Source organism: Esox lucius, chromosome 9 (assembly GCF_011004845.1).
Source record: "Esox lucius isolate fEsoLuc1 chromosome 9, fEsoLuc1.pri, whole genome shotgun sequence".
NCBI classification, from domain to species: Eukaryota; Metazoa; Chordata; class Actinopteri; order Esociformes; family Esocidae; genus Esox; species Esox lucius.
This window is the reverse complement of record NC_047577.1, coordinates 13,935,192-13,953,636: the sequence shown is the minus strand read 5'-3', so window position 1 is coordinate 13,953,636 and position 18,445 is coordinate 13,935,192. Positions and strand designations below refer to the sequence as shown.

Below are 18,445 nucleotides of genomic sequence, written 5' to 3'. Positions count from 1 at the left end.
TTATAACTCTTCATCTGTTGTGGGAATTGATTAACTTATTATAGGAAATGAATAGATACAATCCATATTCATTGCAAACAACTGTAGATATTTGTTATATTATGAAAAAATATAGTGAAAATAACTACATTTAGGAAAATAGGGCATCTTGGAGACCATAACCCTAATGATGTTTTACAAAATTAACTAAAACTATGTCTAAACTGTGTTTTCTGAAAAATTAGGTTTAATGTTTGGTGTAGAATTTGTTATTATACACAATGTAAAGTGCAAATGAAAGTTACCTTTTTAGTTTTTCTGTCCGATAATCATCCATTTACATCCCAATAGGGCTTTGAGATCTCTCTAAATTCTAACCCTAACTCTATTTCACAAAATGATCTAAAACAATATCTTAACTCTATTTTTCCAGCTGTATATTGATAGATGATTTAGAACATGCTATGACATAGCGTGAGAAGTGCAAATGTAAACAACATCATTTTAATGTTCTCAGATAATCATACATTTACAACCCAATAGGGCCTCTAGGAGACCTATCTTAACCCACACCATACATATCCCTAAATGCACAAAGCAGACAATGCAGCAAAAACAAAAATAGGTAACATTTCCTACCTGGTAACATATTTACTAGACACTTGTATCTACAAGTTATTACAGTACGAGTCAATATTACTGTGGAATTTTGTTATTGATCCTGCAAATTACCCTTGAAATTATTCAATTAATTCATATTGAACAACCCCTGACCTCTGTGAAAAATAAGAAAGCTTAACAATTGAGACTGGTGCTTTGGATATGTCAACAGTGGGCTATGTCTGAAGAAATGGGTGAAGTGGCTAAGCTAAAATGTCATTAAATACTTACCAAGATGTATATACAATGTTGAGTAGCTGAGACCACACTAAACATGCAACCATGCCAAAATAACAATAGGTAACAGTTTGGAACTTTTAAATTGTCAACTACACAGTTGTATCTATAGGTTGCAACAAGATGAGACAATTTTACAGTGGAATTTTTCAGTTATTGATCCTGCAATTGAACCTTTTAAATGCACAATTTATCCTTACGGAACGACCCCTGACCTAAGTCTGAAGGAGTTGCTGAAGTAGCTTGCTTGTATCTTTTTCCAAACCCAAGATAAGGCCAGAAATCAATAGAAATCTTATGAAAATCTCAATACACTGTTGACCTTTTGTGATTGCACTAAACATGCAACCATACCAAAATAACAATAGGTAACATTTTGGGAGGATTAAATCTAGCAACTTCACACTGTTATTTGTAGGTTGGAACCAGATCAGACAATTCTACTGTGTAATTCTTTAGTTATTAATCCTGAAAAGTAACCTGAATTGAATGCTTTGCGGGGAAATTTTCAGGATCTATAACTAAATAATTCCTCTGTAATATTATCTGATCTGGTTCCAACCTATAGATATTAGTGTGATGTTGCTGGATTTAATACTCCCATATAACGAATTTGTAGATTTGTTACATTATCTTGGGTATTGAACAGGTTAAAGGTAAGCTACTTTTGCCATAACTTCCAAATGTTGCCAATTGTTGTTTTTGCAGCATTGCCAGTTTTTTCTAGTCAGGGTTATTTATGGTAATGGCCCCATTGGAATGATAAGACATGGTTCTAACAGCAATGAAGGTATGTTTTTGTCCTCTCCACTTCAAATACCATCTCATAGAATGTTCTAAAATATCTATTAACATCAATTTAGTTTTGTGTATTAGGGTTAGGTTAATGGAGTCAATGAATTTTTGATTAATTGTATTACAGATTTCTAGTTTTAATGATTTGTAGTTTACAGGTCATCATTACAAATAGACAGGAGAGATAAGTAATCGTACAAGGAATCATTTTTGGTCATGTGTATTTTTTCATATAAAGCTGTAATGGCACATTGACATGAATGAGAGTGCAAAGAGGCCCTATAAATATTGAAGTAGCCGAGATGCCCTACCAATGTAGCCGAGATGCCCTACCAATGTAGCCGAGATGCCCCACCAATGTAGCCGAGATGCCCCACCAATGTAGCCGAGATGCCCTACCAATGTAGCCGAGATGCCCCACCAATGTAGCCGAGATGCCCCACCAATGTAGCCGAGATGCCCTACCAATGTAGCCGAGATGCCCCACCAATGTAGCCGAGATGCCCCACCAATGTAGCCGAGATGCCCCACCAATGTAGCCGAGATGCCCCACCAATGTAGCCGAGATGCCCTACCAATGTAGCCGAGATGCCCTACCAATGTAGCCGAGATGCCCTACCAATGTAGCCGAGATGCCCTATTTTAAAAGTGTTGCATCCGTCTGAAAGGCATTTTACAATTTATGACTTTTCAAAACCCCTTAATGAAGAATAACATTTTGAGTACCGTGACGTCGCCCGGTATGGCGCAGCCGGGGCCCCACCCCGGAGCCAGGCCCGGGGTTGGGGCTCGAATGCGAGCGCCTGGTGGCCGGGCCTTCCCCCATGGGGCCCGGCCGGGCTCAGCCCGAACGGGTGACGTGGGGCCGCCCTCCCGTGGGCTCACCACCCACAGGAGGGACCATAAGGGGCCGGTGCAAAGAGGATCGGGCGGCAGTCGAAGGCAGGGGCCTAGACAACCCGATCTCTGGACACAGAAACTGGCTCTAGGGACGTGGAATGTCACCTCGCTGGCGGGGAAGGAGCCTGAGTTAGTGCGTGAGGTTGAGAGGTTCCGATTAGAGGTAGTCGGGATCACCTCTACGCACGGCTTGGGCTCTGGAACCACACTCCTTGAGAGAGGATGGACTCTTCACCACTCTGGAGTTGCCCATGGTGAGAGGCGGCGGGCTGGTGTGGGTTTGCTCATAGCTCCCCAGCTCTGCCGCCATGTGTTGGAGTTTACCCCGGTGAACGAGAGGGTCGTTTCCCTGCGCCTACGGGTCGGGGATAGGTCTCTCACTGTTGTTTGTGCCTACGGGCCGAACCGCAGTGCAGAGTACCCGACCTTCTTGGAGTCTCTGGGAGGGGTGCTGGAAAGTGCTCCGACTGGGGACTCTATTGTTCTACTGGGGGACTTCAACGCCCACGTGGGCAACGACAGTGACACCTGGAGGGGCGTGATTGGGAGGAACGGCCCCCCTGATCTGAACCCGAGTGGTGTTCAGTTATTGGACTTCTGTGCTAGTCACAGTTTGTCCATAACGAACACCATGTTCAAGCATAAGGGTGTCCATCAGTGCACGTGGCACCAGGACACCCTAGGCCGCAGGTCGATGATCGACTTTGTTGTCGTCTCATCTGACCTGCGGCCGTATGTCTTGGACACTCGGGTGAAGAGAGGGGCGGAGCTGTCAACTGATCACCACCTGGTGGTGAGTTGGATCCGATGGTGGGGGAGGAAGCTGGACAGACTCGGCAGGCCCAAGCGTACTGTAAGGGTCTGCTGGGAACGTCTGGCCGAGTCTCCTGTCAGAGAGATCTTTAACTCCCACCTCCGGCAGAGCTTCGACTGGATCCCGAGGGAGGTTGGAGATATTGAGTCCGAGTGGACCATGTTCTCCACCGCCATTGTCGAAGCGGCCGCTCGGAGCTGTGGCCGTAAGGTCTCCGGTGCCTGTCGAGGCGGCAATCCCCGAACCCGGTGGTGGACACCGGAAGTAAGGGATGCCGTCAAGCTGAAGAAGGAGTCCTATCAGGCCTGGTTGGCTTGTGGGACTCCTGAGGCAGCTGACGGGTACCGACAGGCCAAGCGGGCTGCAGCCCGGGTGGTTGTGGAGGCAAAAACTCGGGCCTGGGAGGAGTTCGGTGAGGCCATGGAGAAGGACTATCGGCTGGCCTCGAAGAGATTCTGGCAAACCATCCGGCGCCTCAGGAGAGGGAAACAGTGCCCTACCAACGCTGTTTACAGTAGAGGTGGGCAGCTGTTGACCTCAACTGAGGATGTCGTCGGGCGGTGGAAGGAGTACTTCGAGGATCTCCTCAATCCCGCTGACATGTCTTCCATTGAGGAAGAGGAGGATGAGGGCTCAGTGGTGGACTCGTCCATCACCCGGGCTGAAGTCACAGAGGTGGTCAAGAAACTCCTCGGTGGCAAGGCACCGGGGGTGGATGAGATCCGCCCTGAGTACCTCAAGTCTCTGGATGTTGTGGGGCTGTCTTGGTTGACACGCCTGTGCAACATCGCGTGGCGGTCGGGGACAGTGCCTCTGGGATGGCAGACCGGGGTGGTGGTCCCTCTTTTTAAGAAGGGGGACCGGAGGGTGTGTTCCAACTATAGGGGGATCACACTTCTCAGCCTCCCCGGGAAAGTCTATGCCAGGGTTCTGGAGAGGAGAATACGGCCGATAGTAGAACCTCGGATTCAGGAGGAACAGTGTGGTTTTCGTCCGGGCCGTGGAACACTGGACCAGCTCTATACCCTCTACGGGGTGTTGGAGGGTTCATGGGAGTTTGCCCAACCAATCCACATGTGTTTTGTGGATTTGGAGAAGGCATTCGACTGTGTCCCTCGCGGCATCTTGTGGAGGGTGCTTGGGGAATATGGGGTCCTGGGTCCTTTGCTAAGGGCTGTCAGGTCCCTATACAACCGAAGCAGGAGCTTGGTCCGCATTGCCGGCAGTAAGTCAGACTTGTTCCCAGTGCATGTTGGACTCCGGCAGGGCTGCCCTTTGTCACCGGTTCTGTTTGTAATTTTTATGGACAGAATTTCTAGGCGCAGCCAGGGGCCGGAGGGTGTCAGGTTTGGGGACCACACGATTTCGTCTCTGCTCTTTGCAGATGATGTTGTCGTGTTGGCCCCTTCTAACCAGGACCTTCAGCATGCACTGGGACGGTTTGCAGCCGAGTGTGAAGCGGTGGGGATGAAAATCAGTACCTCCAAATCCGAGGCCATGGTCCTCAGTCGGAAAAGGGTGGCTTGCCCACTTCAGGTTGGTGGAGAGTGCCTGCCTCAAGTGGAGGAGTTTAAGTATCTAGGGGTCTTGTTCACGAGTGAGGGAAGGATGGAACGGGAGATTGACAGACGGATCGGTGCAGCTTCTGCAGTAATGCAGTCGATGTATCGGTCTGTCGTGGTGAAGAAAGAGCTGAGCCGCAAGGCGAAGCTCTCGATTTACCAGTCAATCTACGTTCCTACTCTCACCTATGGTCATGAGCTTTGGGTCATGACCGAAAGGACAAGATCCCGGATACAGGCGGCCGAAATGAGTTTTCTCCGCAGGGTGGCTGGGCGATCCCTTAGAGATAGGGTGAGAAGCTCGGTCACCCGGGAGGAGCTCAGAGTAGAGCCGTTGCTCCTCCACATCGAGAGGGGTCAGCTGAGGTGGCTTGGGCATCTTTTTCGGATGCCTCCGGAACGCCTTCCTGGGAAGGTGTTCCGGTCCCATCCCACCGGGAGGAGACCCCGGGGAAGACCTAGGACACGCTGGAGGGACTATGTCTCCCGGCTGGCCTGGGAACGCCTCGGTGTCCCCCCCGGAAGAGCTAGAGGAAGTGTCTGGGGAGAGGGAAGTCTGGGCATCCCTGCTTAGACTGCTGCCCCCGCGACCCGGCCCCGGATAAGCGGTAGAAGATGGATGGATGGACTTTTCAGTCTCAGTTAAATCTCTTTTTCGGCCCATTTTACCTGAGGTCATGAAGCTGCCTAATAATCATGCACACCTCTATATACATGTACACACACAGGTACTTACATCAGCTTTTTGTCCTCCACGGAAGCTGATCCCATCTGAAATGCAGGACTGAAACTCTGCAATGGTGTAGTACTCCGCTTCCACAGTAGGGGGCTCTGGTGGTTTGGGTAACTGGAAGCCCTACACATTTGAATGCATTTACACATTTGAACAGGTTTGTTTGACATGAGAAGCAAATTAAATGCATTTACACATTTGAACAGGTGTGTTTGATATGAGAAGAAAATGAAATGCATTTACACATTTGAACAGGTTTGTTTGACACTAAATGTAAAATACAAATTATTTATATTCTTTATTTGAGGGGGACTTACCAGATTTGTTTCTCTTCTAGGAGGAGGTTTTTGGCGGAGGTTGGGAGAACCTGATGAATGGATTGGCTGATTAAAATCCATTTAGCAGAAAGTTGCAAGGATGCTGTTTAATTGGACCCTTTTAATATTGTAAAGGCCCTGTCTTACGAGGTACTGCAGCGACTCATGTTGTGAACAGTTTGTTTGCATACATGCTCCTTGTATAATCTAATGTTTAGAGGATGCCATGTGCCTGTATGAAATGGATTTCCCCCACAACAAGACAGAGCTGGTAAAATGAAATTGAAATGAGTTGGCTACTGACACTGCAAAAACTAGTACTCAGCATTAACCGAGGTGCATTAGTAACCAGCACAAAACAGCTTCTAATCGCATTTGATTACACCCAGATATCAGTCATACAAAACATTAGTTTGAATTAGAGAATTACATCCCAGCACACAAAGATTTGTTTAAAAGCACCCAAAGCTTCACTCAAGTTCTTACCTATAGCCTCAAAGCCTACACAAAAAGAAAACATCATATTTACTCCATCAGTAGGCTAAACACAGTCTAATTTGAATCATCCATGAAACAAATAATCGGGTGAAACTCACCAACCGACACTCTGTGTGGCGCGACGCGTGCTACGGCGGGGGAGCCCGGCTCTGTCTTTCCCTTACCGTCCTGGCGAGGGGCACCGGCGCCGGGTCCCAGGTTCGGACTGGAGGTCCCCATCCCGGACCTCAACCCAGGGCTTGGGCTGGGTCCCGGGTCCGGGGCGTGCTCGGGCCCGGGGTTGTAACCCGGGGCGTACGGCATCGGCAGGCTGATCTCGCTCTTGGAGATGTGGCGCTCGGGGCTGGTGGCCTCCCCGTCCGCTTGGACGTCCTAGGGATCGAATCAAAATGTGTCGAAGGTGTCATTAAAACATGTAAGCCCACATGGGGGCACAGAGCTAGAGATGAGTCACACCAGTCCAAAAAAAACGGGCTTATATTCTGAGGCAAGGCTGAGTTGTAAAGCGAAATCTTCAAAGACTTGAAACACACCTTCTCACTGCTGGACTTCTGGAGCAGGTTGCTGATCTCCATGATGTTGCCGATGATCTCCACCGGGCCCGTCAGCGTCTTCTTATGGCCCGGGGGGGAGAAGTCCTCCTTCATCTTCTTCAGGTATGAGGCTGGGGCCCAGCCCTCTTTCCCCAAGTACCTAGCAGCAGAGGAGCATGGGAGAACAGACGCTTACTCATCGGCCGTTTTACATGACAAGCTCTGACACTGTGGCGACTTCATCTTCATGTCCCATTCCATAGCATCTTATGGCAAGTCTGCTATACAAGCGGGATTCACAATGTCAAAAGATGTTTGTTTAACTCACACGGTCTATATGAACTTTAAACAGTGCAGATGGACAGACCACAGGAGTGAATCAGACCACAAGGGTGTGTGGGAACGCTATGACAGATAACAAGAGTGTTCTTAAAGCATCCAGAAAACATTTGGTAATCATCATCAGCAGATTGGAACTGACATGTCCCTGAGGCGCCCAGAAAACTACAAACACCAAGCCAGGAAATGCACATTTACTGACTAAACAAAACAAACACACACATTTGCGCGCGCGCACACGCACGCACGCACGCACGGACGCGCACACACACACACGCACGCACGGACGCGCACACACACACGCACGCACGCACCCTTTGTCTGCCCCTGTCACACACAGCGATAAGAGTGACAGCATTTCCAAAACCATTCAGCGTGGTAGATGTACCACTGCCTTGATCACATCCCTGAAAATAACAGCTGTTCCTCTCCGGGAACTCATTAAGTTAGAGAGTGACGAAATGTAAATGAACTGTTGTCTCCGCTCCGGCACAATCATTCACTCAGTTCTCCTGCCTATACACCTGAAGCAAGGGAGTGAAGGATGGCGGCTCAGCTGGAAGAGGAAAGGGCTAGCGACGCCCGGGGGCTGTGGGTTTGATACCCGGTACAAACATTTTTTACTTCATGTATATAGACGTATACCCTCTCGACTGTAAGCTGCTCTGAGAGGCCATTTATTACTACGAATCTGAAGCTTCTATTATAACAACATCGACAATTCAAAGTGCTTTTTTCAGCACGCTCCTAGAAGCGATCCATTCAAGGAGGATTAAAAGGATCCATTCGCGATAGACTGACAATAAAACCTAGTCATTAATGAAATAAGAAAGAAAAAAAAAAAACTAACATGTAACCTCCAGAAGAGGCAGGAAATATTGCTGCAACAAAATGACACCCATGTCACACAAGCAATTAATCAAGACGTACGGACATGCAGGCTCAGTGCAAAACTATAACCAAATCAACGCAAAAATCTGCAACCCAAATGGACCAGGCAATTACACCCAGGACAAGAGAATGAATTACCCTCCCTGCCCTTGGACGCACTCACTGACAATAACGCCCCCTGGTCGTCCCCCTGCGGGCAGCGCTGTCGTCACCTTTGCTGCAGTGGCGGGGAAGCGTGGCGCTCCGCGGTAGGGACCGGTGACGGGGAAGGGTCTCTCACCTGATGTACCACCAGCCTTCCAGGTTCTTTTGGATGACCTCCACGGTGACCCCTTTCTCGAAGCCGATCTCGTCCTTCCCCTGACTGGCATATGGCTGCACCGTCACGTACTTCTCCTCTACGCGGCAAAGGGAGGGATGGGGAGACAGAGACAGTTGGCATTACGGCTGGGTTTTAATGCGGTGATGAACTTGCCCCGACATATATAGGTGGTAGGTTCGCCCTGGTCGCTGCCATATCGGATTTCTCACCACTTTGGCGCAAACACGAAACAGCACCTCCTACAGGCCAAATATCACATCATCCATTTCCCTTCTCGAGTTCTTATCATAGCCAGAACCTGAGGAGGCCGGGTCAGAGGCCATCGTGATTAAAACACTGCTGAGTGGTACGACGCCGCGGACCGGGTCACTTTGAACTGGCAGCAGAAACGCAGCAGAACCGCGGCCACAGTCTCCCGGTCGGAGATAAGCAACTTGCGGAGGCCCTCAGATGTCGACTTGGCTCCACTGGGCTGCCTCAGAGCCAGATAAGGAGAACGGACGGCCAGCGATCCGCCGCGGAGACAGCGGGATAAGCCGGATGCAGGTATGAGGGTTGGAGGCGGGGAGGGGGGGGGCAGATAGCGTCACATCCAACAGCCGTGGTATCAATGGGTCATATAGGATGAGGCGTGGCGATGCTGGGAAGACTGCAGGGCGTAGAGAAGGGAACAGGGGTGACTGTATCCCAGTGGACGGCTTGTGACTCAAATCAGTTGACTGTGTCAGGAAGAGGGAGTGATTCGGTGATAAGATCGCAATGATACCGTGTTAGCGTTACGCACGCAGCTCGCGGGGCCCCGAGCGTGGCTGGGAAACAGGGCGGGAATCCCTGAGGTGTGAATGAGGGGAGTGAGTCTGTTCATGTGTTTGCACATGGGTGGGGTTCAACTCGGACCGTCATTCCAGAACGGCTGAGGGGTCAAATATAGTTGAACTCTTTAAGGAATTCCTCCAGGCTTCGGGGCTGAGCGGTATAGAGAGGTTGTGTAGGGTGTGAGCATGTGTGTGTGGGCGAAGGGTGATGTGTGTGTGTGTGTGTGTGTGCAGTTGAGGATGTCTGAGTACTTGCAGGTGGTGAGGAAACATGGTGGGAGTAAGGGTTTGACGGTGTGTGTGTATTTCAGCGTGTGTTCGTTCAAATATATCAGATGCGTGGGCGTTCTTCCTCTGCATGCATCTCTCTGAGCGCCTTAGTGTGTGGCCGTTTGCCAAGTCTTTCCGAAGCCCCAAACGGAGTCGGAGTGCTGTAACTGACCTGCAGATGTGGACAGACAACCCGCCATTTAAACCAATCAGGCCGGGACGTTCAGCTGTCACTAGCCAATCGACAAGTCCGGATTTCAACGGATCAGCCGAGCTGACCGCACTGACCGGAAAACATTTGCTTTTGCCTTGAGGGCTATTTTCTGGCGACAGAGTTACCAAGGCAAACCCACTGAGGTGAGGTACAGTCCCCACTGTGGATTGAATAGACGAACATTTCCATTTAGCGTCTTCCTTCACCCAGTGTGTGGGGGGCATCTTTACTCGTTCATTTAATCCCCAAGATTACACACCTGGCACTTATCTTCACTCCATATCTCGTTTTCCATCTGGTTTCCACGCCAACATAAACCCTAACTACTGGGAAACTGATTTGATGTCTTTCTAAATGGGTCAAATAGCCCATTAGTGAGGTGGGATTCTGGTCGTGTCAGATAAGAAGACGATTTAGTAACATTGTAATGTTACACTCCCTACTATCTTCTCTCAAACTTGTGCATCTCTTAATCAATTTTATCTTTCCTCCCTGGCCTGGTTCTCATAAGGAGCTCCAATCAGATGGAGAGGGAAGAGAGTTGAATGTTCTATTACTTATGAAGGGACTAATTAAGAAAGAGACTGGTCTCGTTATAAAAGTCTGCCTGCACAGACTGAACCATGAGTTACTGTATTTGTATAGATGATGAGAATACTTATGACAGAGTAATTCCCGTGCTTGTTTGTTTTTCACAAGCTTACTCCATGCACTCCACTATCTTATGAATACCTACTTCGACTGCTACAAACATGGCTCGGCCATCAGTTCTAATTCACTCACCCAACAGTGACAAATGGAAAGAGTGAAGAGAAAGGTCAGAAATAGATGGAAAAAGACAGACAGAAGAGAGAGTGAGAGAGACAGAGACAAGAAAGAGAGAGGGACAGACAGATGAAAAAAAGAACAGACATTGAGATGAGGAAGAAAGAGAGGGACAGACAGAGGGACGAGAAAAAGAAGGAGAGACAGAGACACGAGGAAGAAAGGGAGAGGGACAAACAGAGAGACGAGAAAGAGTGTGACAGACAGAAAGACAAGAAAAAGAGAGAGGGACAGACAGAGAGATGAGAAAGAGTGTGACAGAGAGATGAGAAAGAGAGAGGGACAGACAGAGAGACGGGAAAGAGAGAGGGACAGACAGAGAGACGGGAAAGAGAGAGGGACAGACAGAGAGACGGGAAAGAGACGGACACAGAGACAGCAAGACAGAGAAAGAAAGAGGGGGAGGGAGGAACAGAATCAAAAACAAAGTTTCCGACAGCAGTCAGCAGTATTCATGGTGGGATAATTTTTTCAGTGTGGAAACAAGGCCTCTGGTCCAGAAGTCATTAGAAAGTTAGAAAGCAACAATGGACTCTCAACTGTCTCTGTTAAAATGACAGCCACATCAGAGGACACGTATCACTTATATATATATATCTAATAGTAACATCCTTCCACAGCTGTGAGCATTAAATGGTAGTACCGAGCGATGTCATCCAGGAGCTCAGACATGACACGGAGAAGGATATCATTTGAACTACTGACACAGCACATTGGTATTAGATGACATCTAACAATGCCTCACGCAATGCTTGTCCTTAGCCAGGCATAGTTACCGTTCCTTCAGTGTATCTGTAAAAGCCAGGCTTCAGTATGGACTACTGCCCCACATTCATACTTCACACTTTCCACCGGGCCATTCCAGCCAGGCCATTACTCTAAACCGCCACTCCTCTGGGAGAACCAGCTACCTTACTGTAACTGCCTCGCTCAGCGCTGGCTGAAGACTTGGCTCTGGTAGTCCATATTAGGCCAAGTAAATTCTCCTGAAGGACACCGTCCAAAAGCAGAGTCCAATACAGGACATCGAGAGGGCGGAGCAACTGAATCAGGAGCCTTTTGAGGCAGAAGCGTTTTGGAACTAGCGTAGGTTGTTTTCTATGGGAATTACCAGGACTTGTGTCTGACATGCACAGGATAACTTTTACCCTGGTTAAAGGCCCAGAAAGAATTTAGTAAGTCTCCAAAACTTCGTAATTCATACATTTTAGGTGACTTACATAATCTGACCTAAGTTGTCCTGTTGGTTCTAGTTTGTCTACTGGCTTGTGTTAATTGCCTCTTTGACTGGTCTGGGAACAGAATTACACCAGGTGAGTTACACCCCTGTGTATGTTAGAAAGAGTCTGGGTAGCTATATGAGTCCCAGGACAGTCGCAGAAAACAAAGATCAAAGGCAAGCCTAAATCCAGACCGGCGATTTTATGACAGGGATTACAAAGAGAGGGAATGACTGGATCTGGGTAGGATATAGCTCTTAGACACAGGTCTGGGATCAACCACTACCTCCTGAAAGCCCTGACCACACTGATACAGAATATTCCAAACTGACCTTGGATTAGTGACAGGGGGCGACTTCATTCCCAACAGCTAGTGTGAGAATGTCTCTTTTGTCGTTTCAAAGAACCGTTGAGCTATTAAACTGTAATGGGTCCTAAACCTTAAGGGAGCTGTATACAAACCAGTATGACCAGACCTGGACACATTCATCACAACAGTTATTAGCTTGTGAGGTTTGTACTCGGGTTCCGTCTGAACCGAATGCCTCCCTATAATCTCATCTGTTTAACGTTAGTCAGTTGTTCTGTGATGCAGGGCAACGCGAAGAAACCATTTCATCTTGAAACAAGGAGAAATGTGTGCTAACTTTTTCTACAGGAGCTGAAATCCACAGGGCCACAGAGTGTGTTGTTGTGCAAGTCCACAGGGCCACACAGTGTGTTGTTGTGCAAGTCCACAGGGCCACACAGTGTGTTGTTGTGCAAGTCCACAGGGCCACAGAGTGTGTTGTTGTGCAAGTCCACAGGGCCACACAGCGTGTTGTTGTGCAAGTCCACAGGGCCACACAGTGTGTTGTTGTGCACGTCCACAGGGCCACAGAGTGTGTTGTTGTGCATGTCGCATTCTGTGACGTTGTCGGCTGACAGTAATGGATGTATATTTTATCTTGTTTATCGCGAAATAATATGAATGTGTTTGTTACTGCGTCTCTGAGTGTGTTTGCATACATTGGGACCCGTGTCTGAACATGGCTGAATGCATGCGTGTAATCGGCCTGTGTGTTTGTGTGTGTGTGTGTATGTGTGTGTGTATTCACCTCGACTCTGCTGACGGTTCACTATGCCCCCCAAGGTCCATCGGCGGTCCAGTCTCTTCAGATGAGACTTGCGTCTCTTAGTAACTAATGGTCATGGATGGAAAACCAAAGAAAAACGGAGACACCTTGAAGTTAAGAAGCATGTTACACGCTGAAACAAAAGGCAAAAGCTGTCAATAGTTAGTAGCATGGAGAAAGGATGACATGGAAAGCCAGCAAATCGGTTATATGTAGTAAATGACATCATTTTGAACTGTGTAACAGCAGAGCAAATTTATAAAGCATGGATATGGATGGGAATAATAGTTAGTGCTAATGTGTTTGATTTCAATAGCATCTATGTAGTGAATGTGAAGGATTTAGGAAAGCTCTGTGAAGCCTTCCTTAGTAGGTTCTGTCATATGTCATTTTTCTTTCCACGCTCTTCAGCTGGCAGCTGAATGTCCTCGAGGGGTTATATGTTCATTGAGTCAGGGTTAGACATTAAAAAAGAAAGCATCGCATCTTGAAACAAACATCAGAAAATGGCGAGGGCGAGGTCATAAGTACAGATATTTCCCCGAAAAGAGACAACAGCCCAGAGAAAAACCATCCTCCAAGTTGTCCGTCAAAGTGACAGGACAAGACCACAGTAAAAGTTGAAGCAGTGGCGACAGGTATACAGTAAAACACAACCTAGCCGGCCCTACTGAAAACAGGTAGTCTTCACTGCAGCATCGGTTACTACAACTCCGTCTTCTGACGCGTATTTGCATCGACTAACCATTCATATATGTGGGACCTTGCAGAAGGGGCCTGAGAAAAGCCCCTAGGATCTAACCAGAGCGTTTAGCTAAAGACCGACCATTGTTGGCCATCTGAGTAGGATGAATGTTTTGATTAAAAAAAACGGTGTTAGCATATGCTAACAGCTAGCCACGTCCTGAAATAAACACACCAGCTGCCGTGGAGCACAAAACCAGGGCTGACTTAGAGCAACATAAAACAGCCCTGTGAGTTAAACAGAACGTCCAAACGGTTAATGTTTCCAGGTGATGACTCATCCCTCCCACCCCCACCCCCCCAATACATTCTCTAGCAGGGGACATAAAGCAGTCCGTAACGATGAAGAAACCTGGGAGGGCCAATGAAATGACTGTCCTCTCTCCCTTTGTGACGGGGGGGGGGGGGGGGGGGGGGGGGTAAGAACCAAGAAAGAAGGGGGAGGAAAAGGAGGATGAGAAGCAGGGAATGAAATGACTCCATCGCAATACCCCCCCCCCCTCCCCACCCACCCCCCCATTGACCTCCTAATTAAAAAAGCAGATCGGTGGGAGCCGCGCTGAGACGTTATTTCAGGGTCATTCAGTAGACCAGATGCACCAGGCTGGCCATCCCCCGTGGTGAGCTACAGTCTGCTATTGGATTATATTTCCGCCGCCTGTATCATAACGAGAACAGGGGGCTGGGCGGGGTGCGAGGTTATGGCGTGGGCGCCTAGGGACATGCCACGGGCGTTTCTCACTGCGTCTTGCGTGGGTAATATCTGTCGGAGTGTGTCTGTCAGCGTGTGGGGGTTAGTCTACGTCCAAACCAGATCTCTCTGCAACTTGGAGTTCCCGCTATGTGACCTTCTCTTTCCTTGGAGGCTACAGCAGACTTCACTCGCTAGCCTAGCGACAACCAGCATGAGATAGAACTCTCCCTCTCTCGTTTCCCGCTATCCTTCTCTCCTCTCTCGTTCTCTCTCATTTACGCATTCTCTACTTCCTCTAGGGTTTCCTCCCGCTCTCTCTCTCTCTCGTTCCCTCCGGCGTGACGGCGCTCTGCGTGGGCGGGGGGGGGATGGGGGGGGCGGGTCCCGTCATCCCATGGCCGTGTCGCACCGTGACCCTTTACCAGTGGCACCGGGGGCGGCGGGAGCCTACAGAACCACAGACGGCCAGACCCAGGGGAACCAGCCTGGCGGTTTATGACATGGAGCATTATGCCGCAATGATGACGCCACGCCAAGCCGTGTCCAAGGGTTACTCGCCATGATGGAAAACTGACGCAATTGTTTTTTATATATATATATATATCGGAGAGTGTCGGGGGAAGCAAGGTTCTGAGGGGAGGCGTGTGTGTGTGTGTGTCATAGCCTGATCCCAGTGTTGCGTGTGGAAAGGGGGTTTCTGGTCTACCGACATCAAACACTCAGACTAAATTTGGTTAAGATGTCACGGTCCTGACAGAACCAGAGTCCTGGAGAGTCTAGGGCCCTCCCATGGGATGGGGAAGGAATTTGCTCTGGTGCCAAAACACCCAGCCAGTGTCTGAATCCGGTCCTGGGTCTTGAGGACGCATATACAGTATATTATATTAGTTCCCATTTTGGTGAATTTAGCTGAGGTTTATCCAGAGATAGGCCCATTATCCATTGCACACATTCAGCACCTACAATCCTTTAAAGTGGAGAAGCAGATATGACTGAGCCAAATGGATTGCAATTTAATGCATGCTGGTTTACGACTGCGTCTGGAAGTGGGACATAAAAGCCCTTATTCTGCATGCCAAACGCTAACGGTGATGAAATCATGTCCCGCTCCAGTCAGAATAATGACTAACGTAGTGTGTCTGCGTGTCTGGGTGTCTTACCCTCTCCGGTCCGAACGGTGCTGAGTTCCAGGTCATCCCGGGTACCGTTCTGTGAGTCCAGGTAAGTAGCCGGCACCCAGCCCTGCTCTTCAGCTGTACTGACGAACCACCAACCTGCAAAACACACACATGCGCACATTAATTAGTGCAGAGCCACATGTAGACTAAAGCGCACACACACACACACACACACACACACATACACTACGCACTACGTGAAACAGACGGAAAAACACAGGAAGACACGCGAGCACTGACACCGAACATTTTCTAAATATCACTGCCCTCATTACTAAGACCTTAGGTAGGGCGCATGTAGTTGTGATACCAAGGCCATTTGCACATTCTGATTTACAGTCACTAATGGAAATAGGTCATCAGGTTCGTTTAAGGCGCAGAGGTTTGCTCAGGTTGTAAATTACACGAACCTTTCTCTTCATTCTCAGAGACTTCCAGGATTTATTGGGTGTTAATGTTTATATTGGTCCAGACTCTCATTTTGATCTGCTGCATTGAGACTCGTGGAGTGATGTAATCGAGGAACTTTTCACCTGCTTGGAAAGCTGTCATCATTACAGATGCAGCTATTTCAGAGCCTGAGGGCTGATTCAGGATCAGTTTGGTCTTTTAAATCAGAATGAACGGTGATACCTTCGGCTAACCTGATCCAGAATCACCGCTCTGCACGCTTTTTGAATATGAACCCACAATGAGCAGAAAATTTAGTCCACCTTCAAGGATCAGAAGTCCTATTCCACCTGGATGATACGAGATGTTAGGGTACACTTCTACATGCATTCCACAAAAAGTGTACATATAGCATTTCTGTTTTTATTTTTATTTTTAAACAAAGCATTTTATTGTAAACTGAATTGAATCCTCTCTGCCTGGACCACATTAAAGTCAAAACCAAGTGTGACACGTGCACTGCCCCAAACGCAAACTCACTTAAAAGAAAAGAGGCATAAAGTCCTGACAGTTGGTCCACGTGGTTTCCTCTGCGATGGCCAGGCTTTCTGATTTCCGAATGCATCGGCTCCCCAAGTATTTATTCCGGAACATTTGGGATCAATGAGGCCTATAGCTATTCACAGTCATAAATAGTTGGGAAAACTGGACTTGTCTCTTACTGCCTTTCAGCAGGCCTCGGCGATACAAGCTAATTTATGACTTTCTGCAGCCTGCAAGGCACATAGGAGCATGCAGATGTACACCATATGCTAACGCACACACTTAACACACATGTTTCCAATGGCTTAGCAGAGAGCACTGCTGCATATATTTCCCCGCAACGGGGTCCAACAATTGTCACATCTCTGCCCTGTTAATGGTCATAAGGCAAAGTCCTATAATGTGGTTTGGGACCAAAGGTACCGTACACACAGATTTTATAATGTACATACAGATTTCATATCCCCGCAGGACTCACCAAATCTAATCGGGAATTATGACCAACGTGGAAAATCACTGTATACAACAGTTGCATAACTGCTGTTGATGACGGAATGGAAAAGCTGTTATTTCTTTAATACATTAAGTTCGCCTTGGTCATTTTCACAGTGACTTTTCATTGCTGATGTTTTGAAACAGCCTCTGTTGTGCTGACTGGGGTTTCAGGCCGTCGCTGGGATGAAGAGCAGAGGCGCTGTCCCGTTTGAAGTAGGGTATGGTCAGCCTCAGCCCGAACCACCTCCCCAAACGCGAGCCGCTCCATCCACCCCCCACCAAAACTGGGTGAAACAGCCTCCCTTAGCGAGCTAGCTGTCTAGCCGACGACACGGGGGTGAATTGCGTCTGAAGGAAAAGCAACAGGGGTTGCTTAGTGACATGTGCGCGCTCCCTACAGGTTCTCAAAGACCGTCACATTTTCTGTTAGCCTGGTGTGTTGGGGCCTCGGTGTTAACATCAAAGCTGAGAGTCTGACCAACCCCATGTGTTTTGTCAGAACGGTTTGGAGATCATTTTGATTGTCTCTCTCCCAATACTTCTATGTTGTTGTTTGGCACCTCGATTAGTGTTTTACTGTTGTGCCACATCGGTTTTACCTCAGTGCTCACTGTTAGAATTTGACAGTCCAACACCGGTGCTATGAAAATATATCCTTGCTGTACGCTAGCTGACTAAATTCTAGACTGAAATTACGTTTTGATTAATGGCATTCAACCTTCAGTGGTGAAATGAGAGATCTCTCCTTTCTTTTTCAAGTCCAGGATTCAAGGTATAGGGAAAATCTCATACAAAACACGTTGTCTTTCGTGTCAACTCAGTGGATGTTGGCCCAAGTTCAGCGAGAGACTGAAGCTCCTACCAACACCAAGCTACAGCAACTGTCCAAAAGGCAACAGTCAAATCCACTCCATCCACGTGCATGGAACTTGGCTACAGTTTGGCAAAGAGATAAATCGAAAGCCCTTTCTCTCAAAGGCCACCTGTCCGGCGGTGGAAAGTAAAACCGGGCTTATGAATCACACTCTCCGGGTTCTGGTGAGTGATTGCCAGTACCAGCAACATGCGTGAGCCGGCTTAGCGGTGGCTCATAGGTTGTGCTTTATGTGTGTATTGCATTGTGCATTGTGTTAAGTGTGCAGCCAAGAAGGGTTGAAGCGATGAAATGTACACGCAGGCCTTTATGTTCGCGGCCGCGTAGACGTTGCTCGCGTGTAAGACGTTGTATGTGCACGTGCTTGCGTGCGGCGTGACAAGGCCAAGGTGAAAGACTGGTTTCACCCTGTGCTCTCTCCACCAGGTGCACAGGCGACACATGGCTTTGACAAGGGCCTGCTCTCGTATAAACCGAGCCCTGGAGAA

General features: G+C 48.3%; 1 protein-coding gene across 6 annotated transcripts in view; it reads right to left on the bottom strand.

Annotated features, from left to right (window-relative positions):
- Positions 1-18,445, bottom strand: part of sh3pxd2aa (SH3 and PX domains 2Aa) — a 92,332-nt gene that overhangs the window by 10,331 nt on the left and 63,556 nt on the right. For 3 of the 6 annotated variants that reach the window (XM_029121996.2, XM_029121998.2, XM_034294423.1), the window contains 8 exons: positions 15,638-15,751; positions 13,022-13,105; positions 8,539-8,656; positions 7,029-7,188; positions 6,594-6,867; positions 6,484-6,498; positions 5,998-6,047; positions 5,684-5,803 (listed from right to left, as the gene is read on the bottom strand). In XM_029121996.2, the coding sequence (XP_028977829.1) occupies positions 5,684-5,803; positions 5,998-6,047; positions 6,484-6,498; positions 6,594-6,867; positions 7,029-7,188; positions 8,539-8,656; positions 13,022-13,105; positions 15,638-15,751 (935 nt within the window). The remainder of the gene's footprint in view (positions 1-5,683; positions 5,804-5,997; positions 6,048-6,483; positions 6,499-6,593; positions 6,868-7,028; positions 7,189-8,538; positions 8,657-13,021; positions 13,106-15,637; positions 15,752-18,445) is intronic. The other 3 variants (XM_029121997.2, XM_029121999.2, XM_029122000.2) reach the window with 2 other exon arrangements.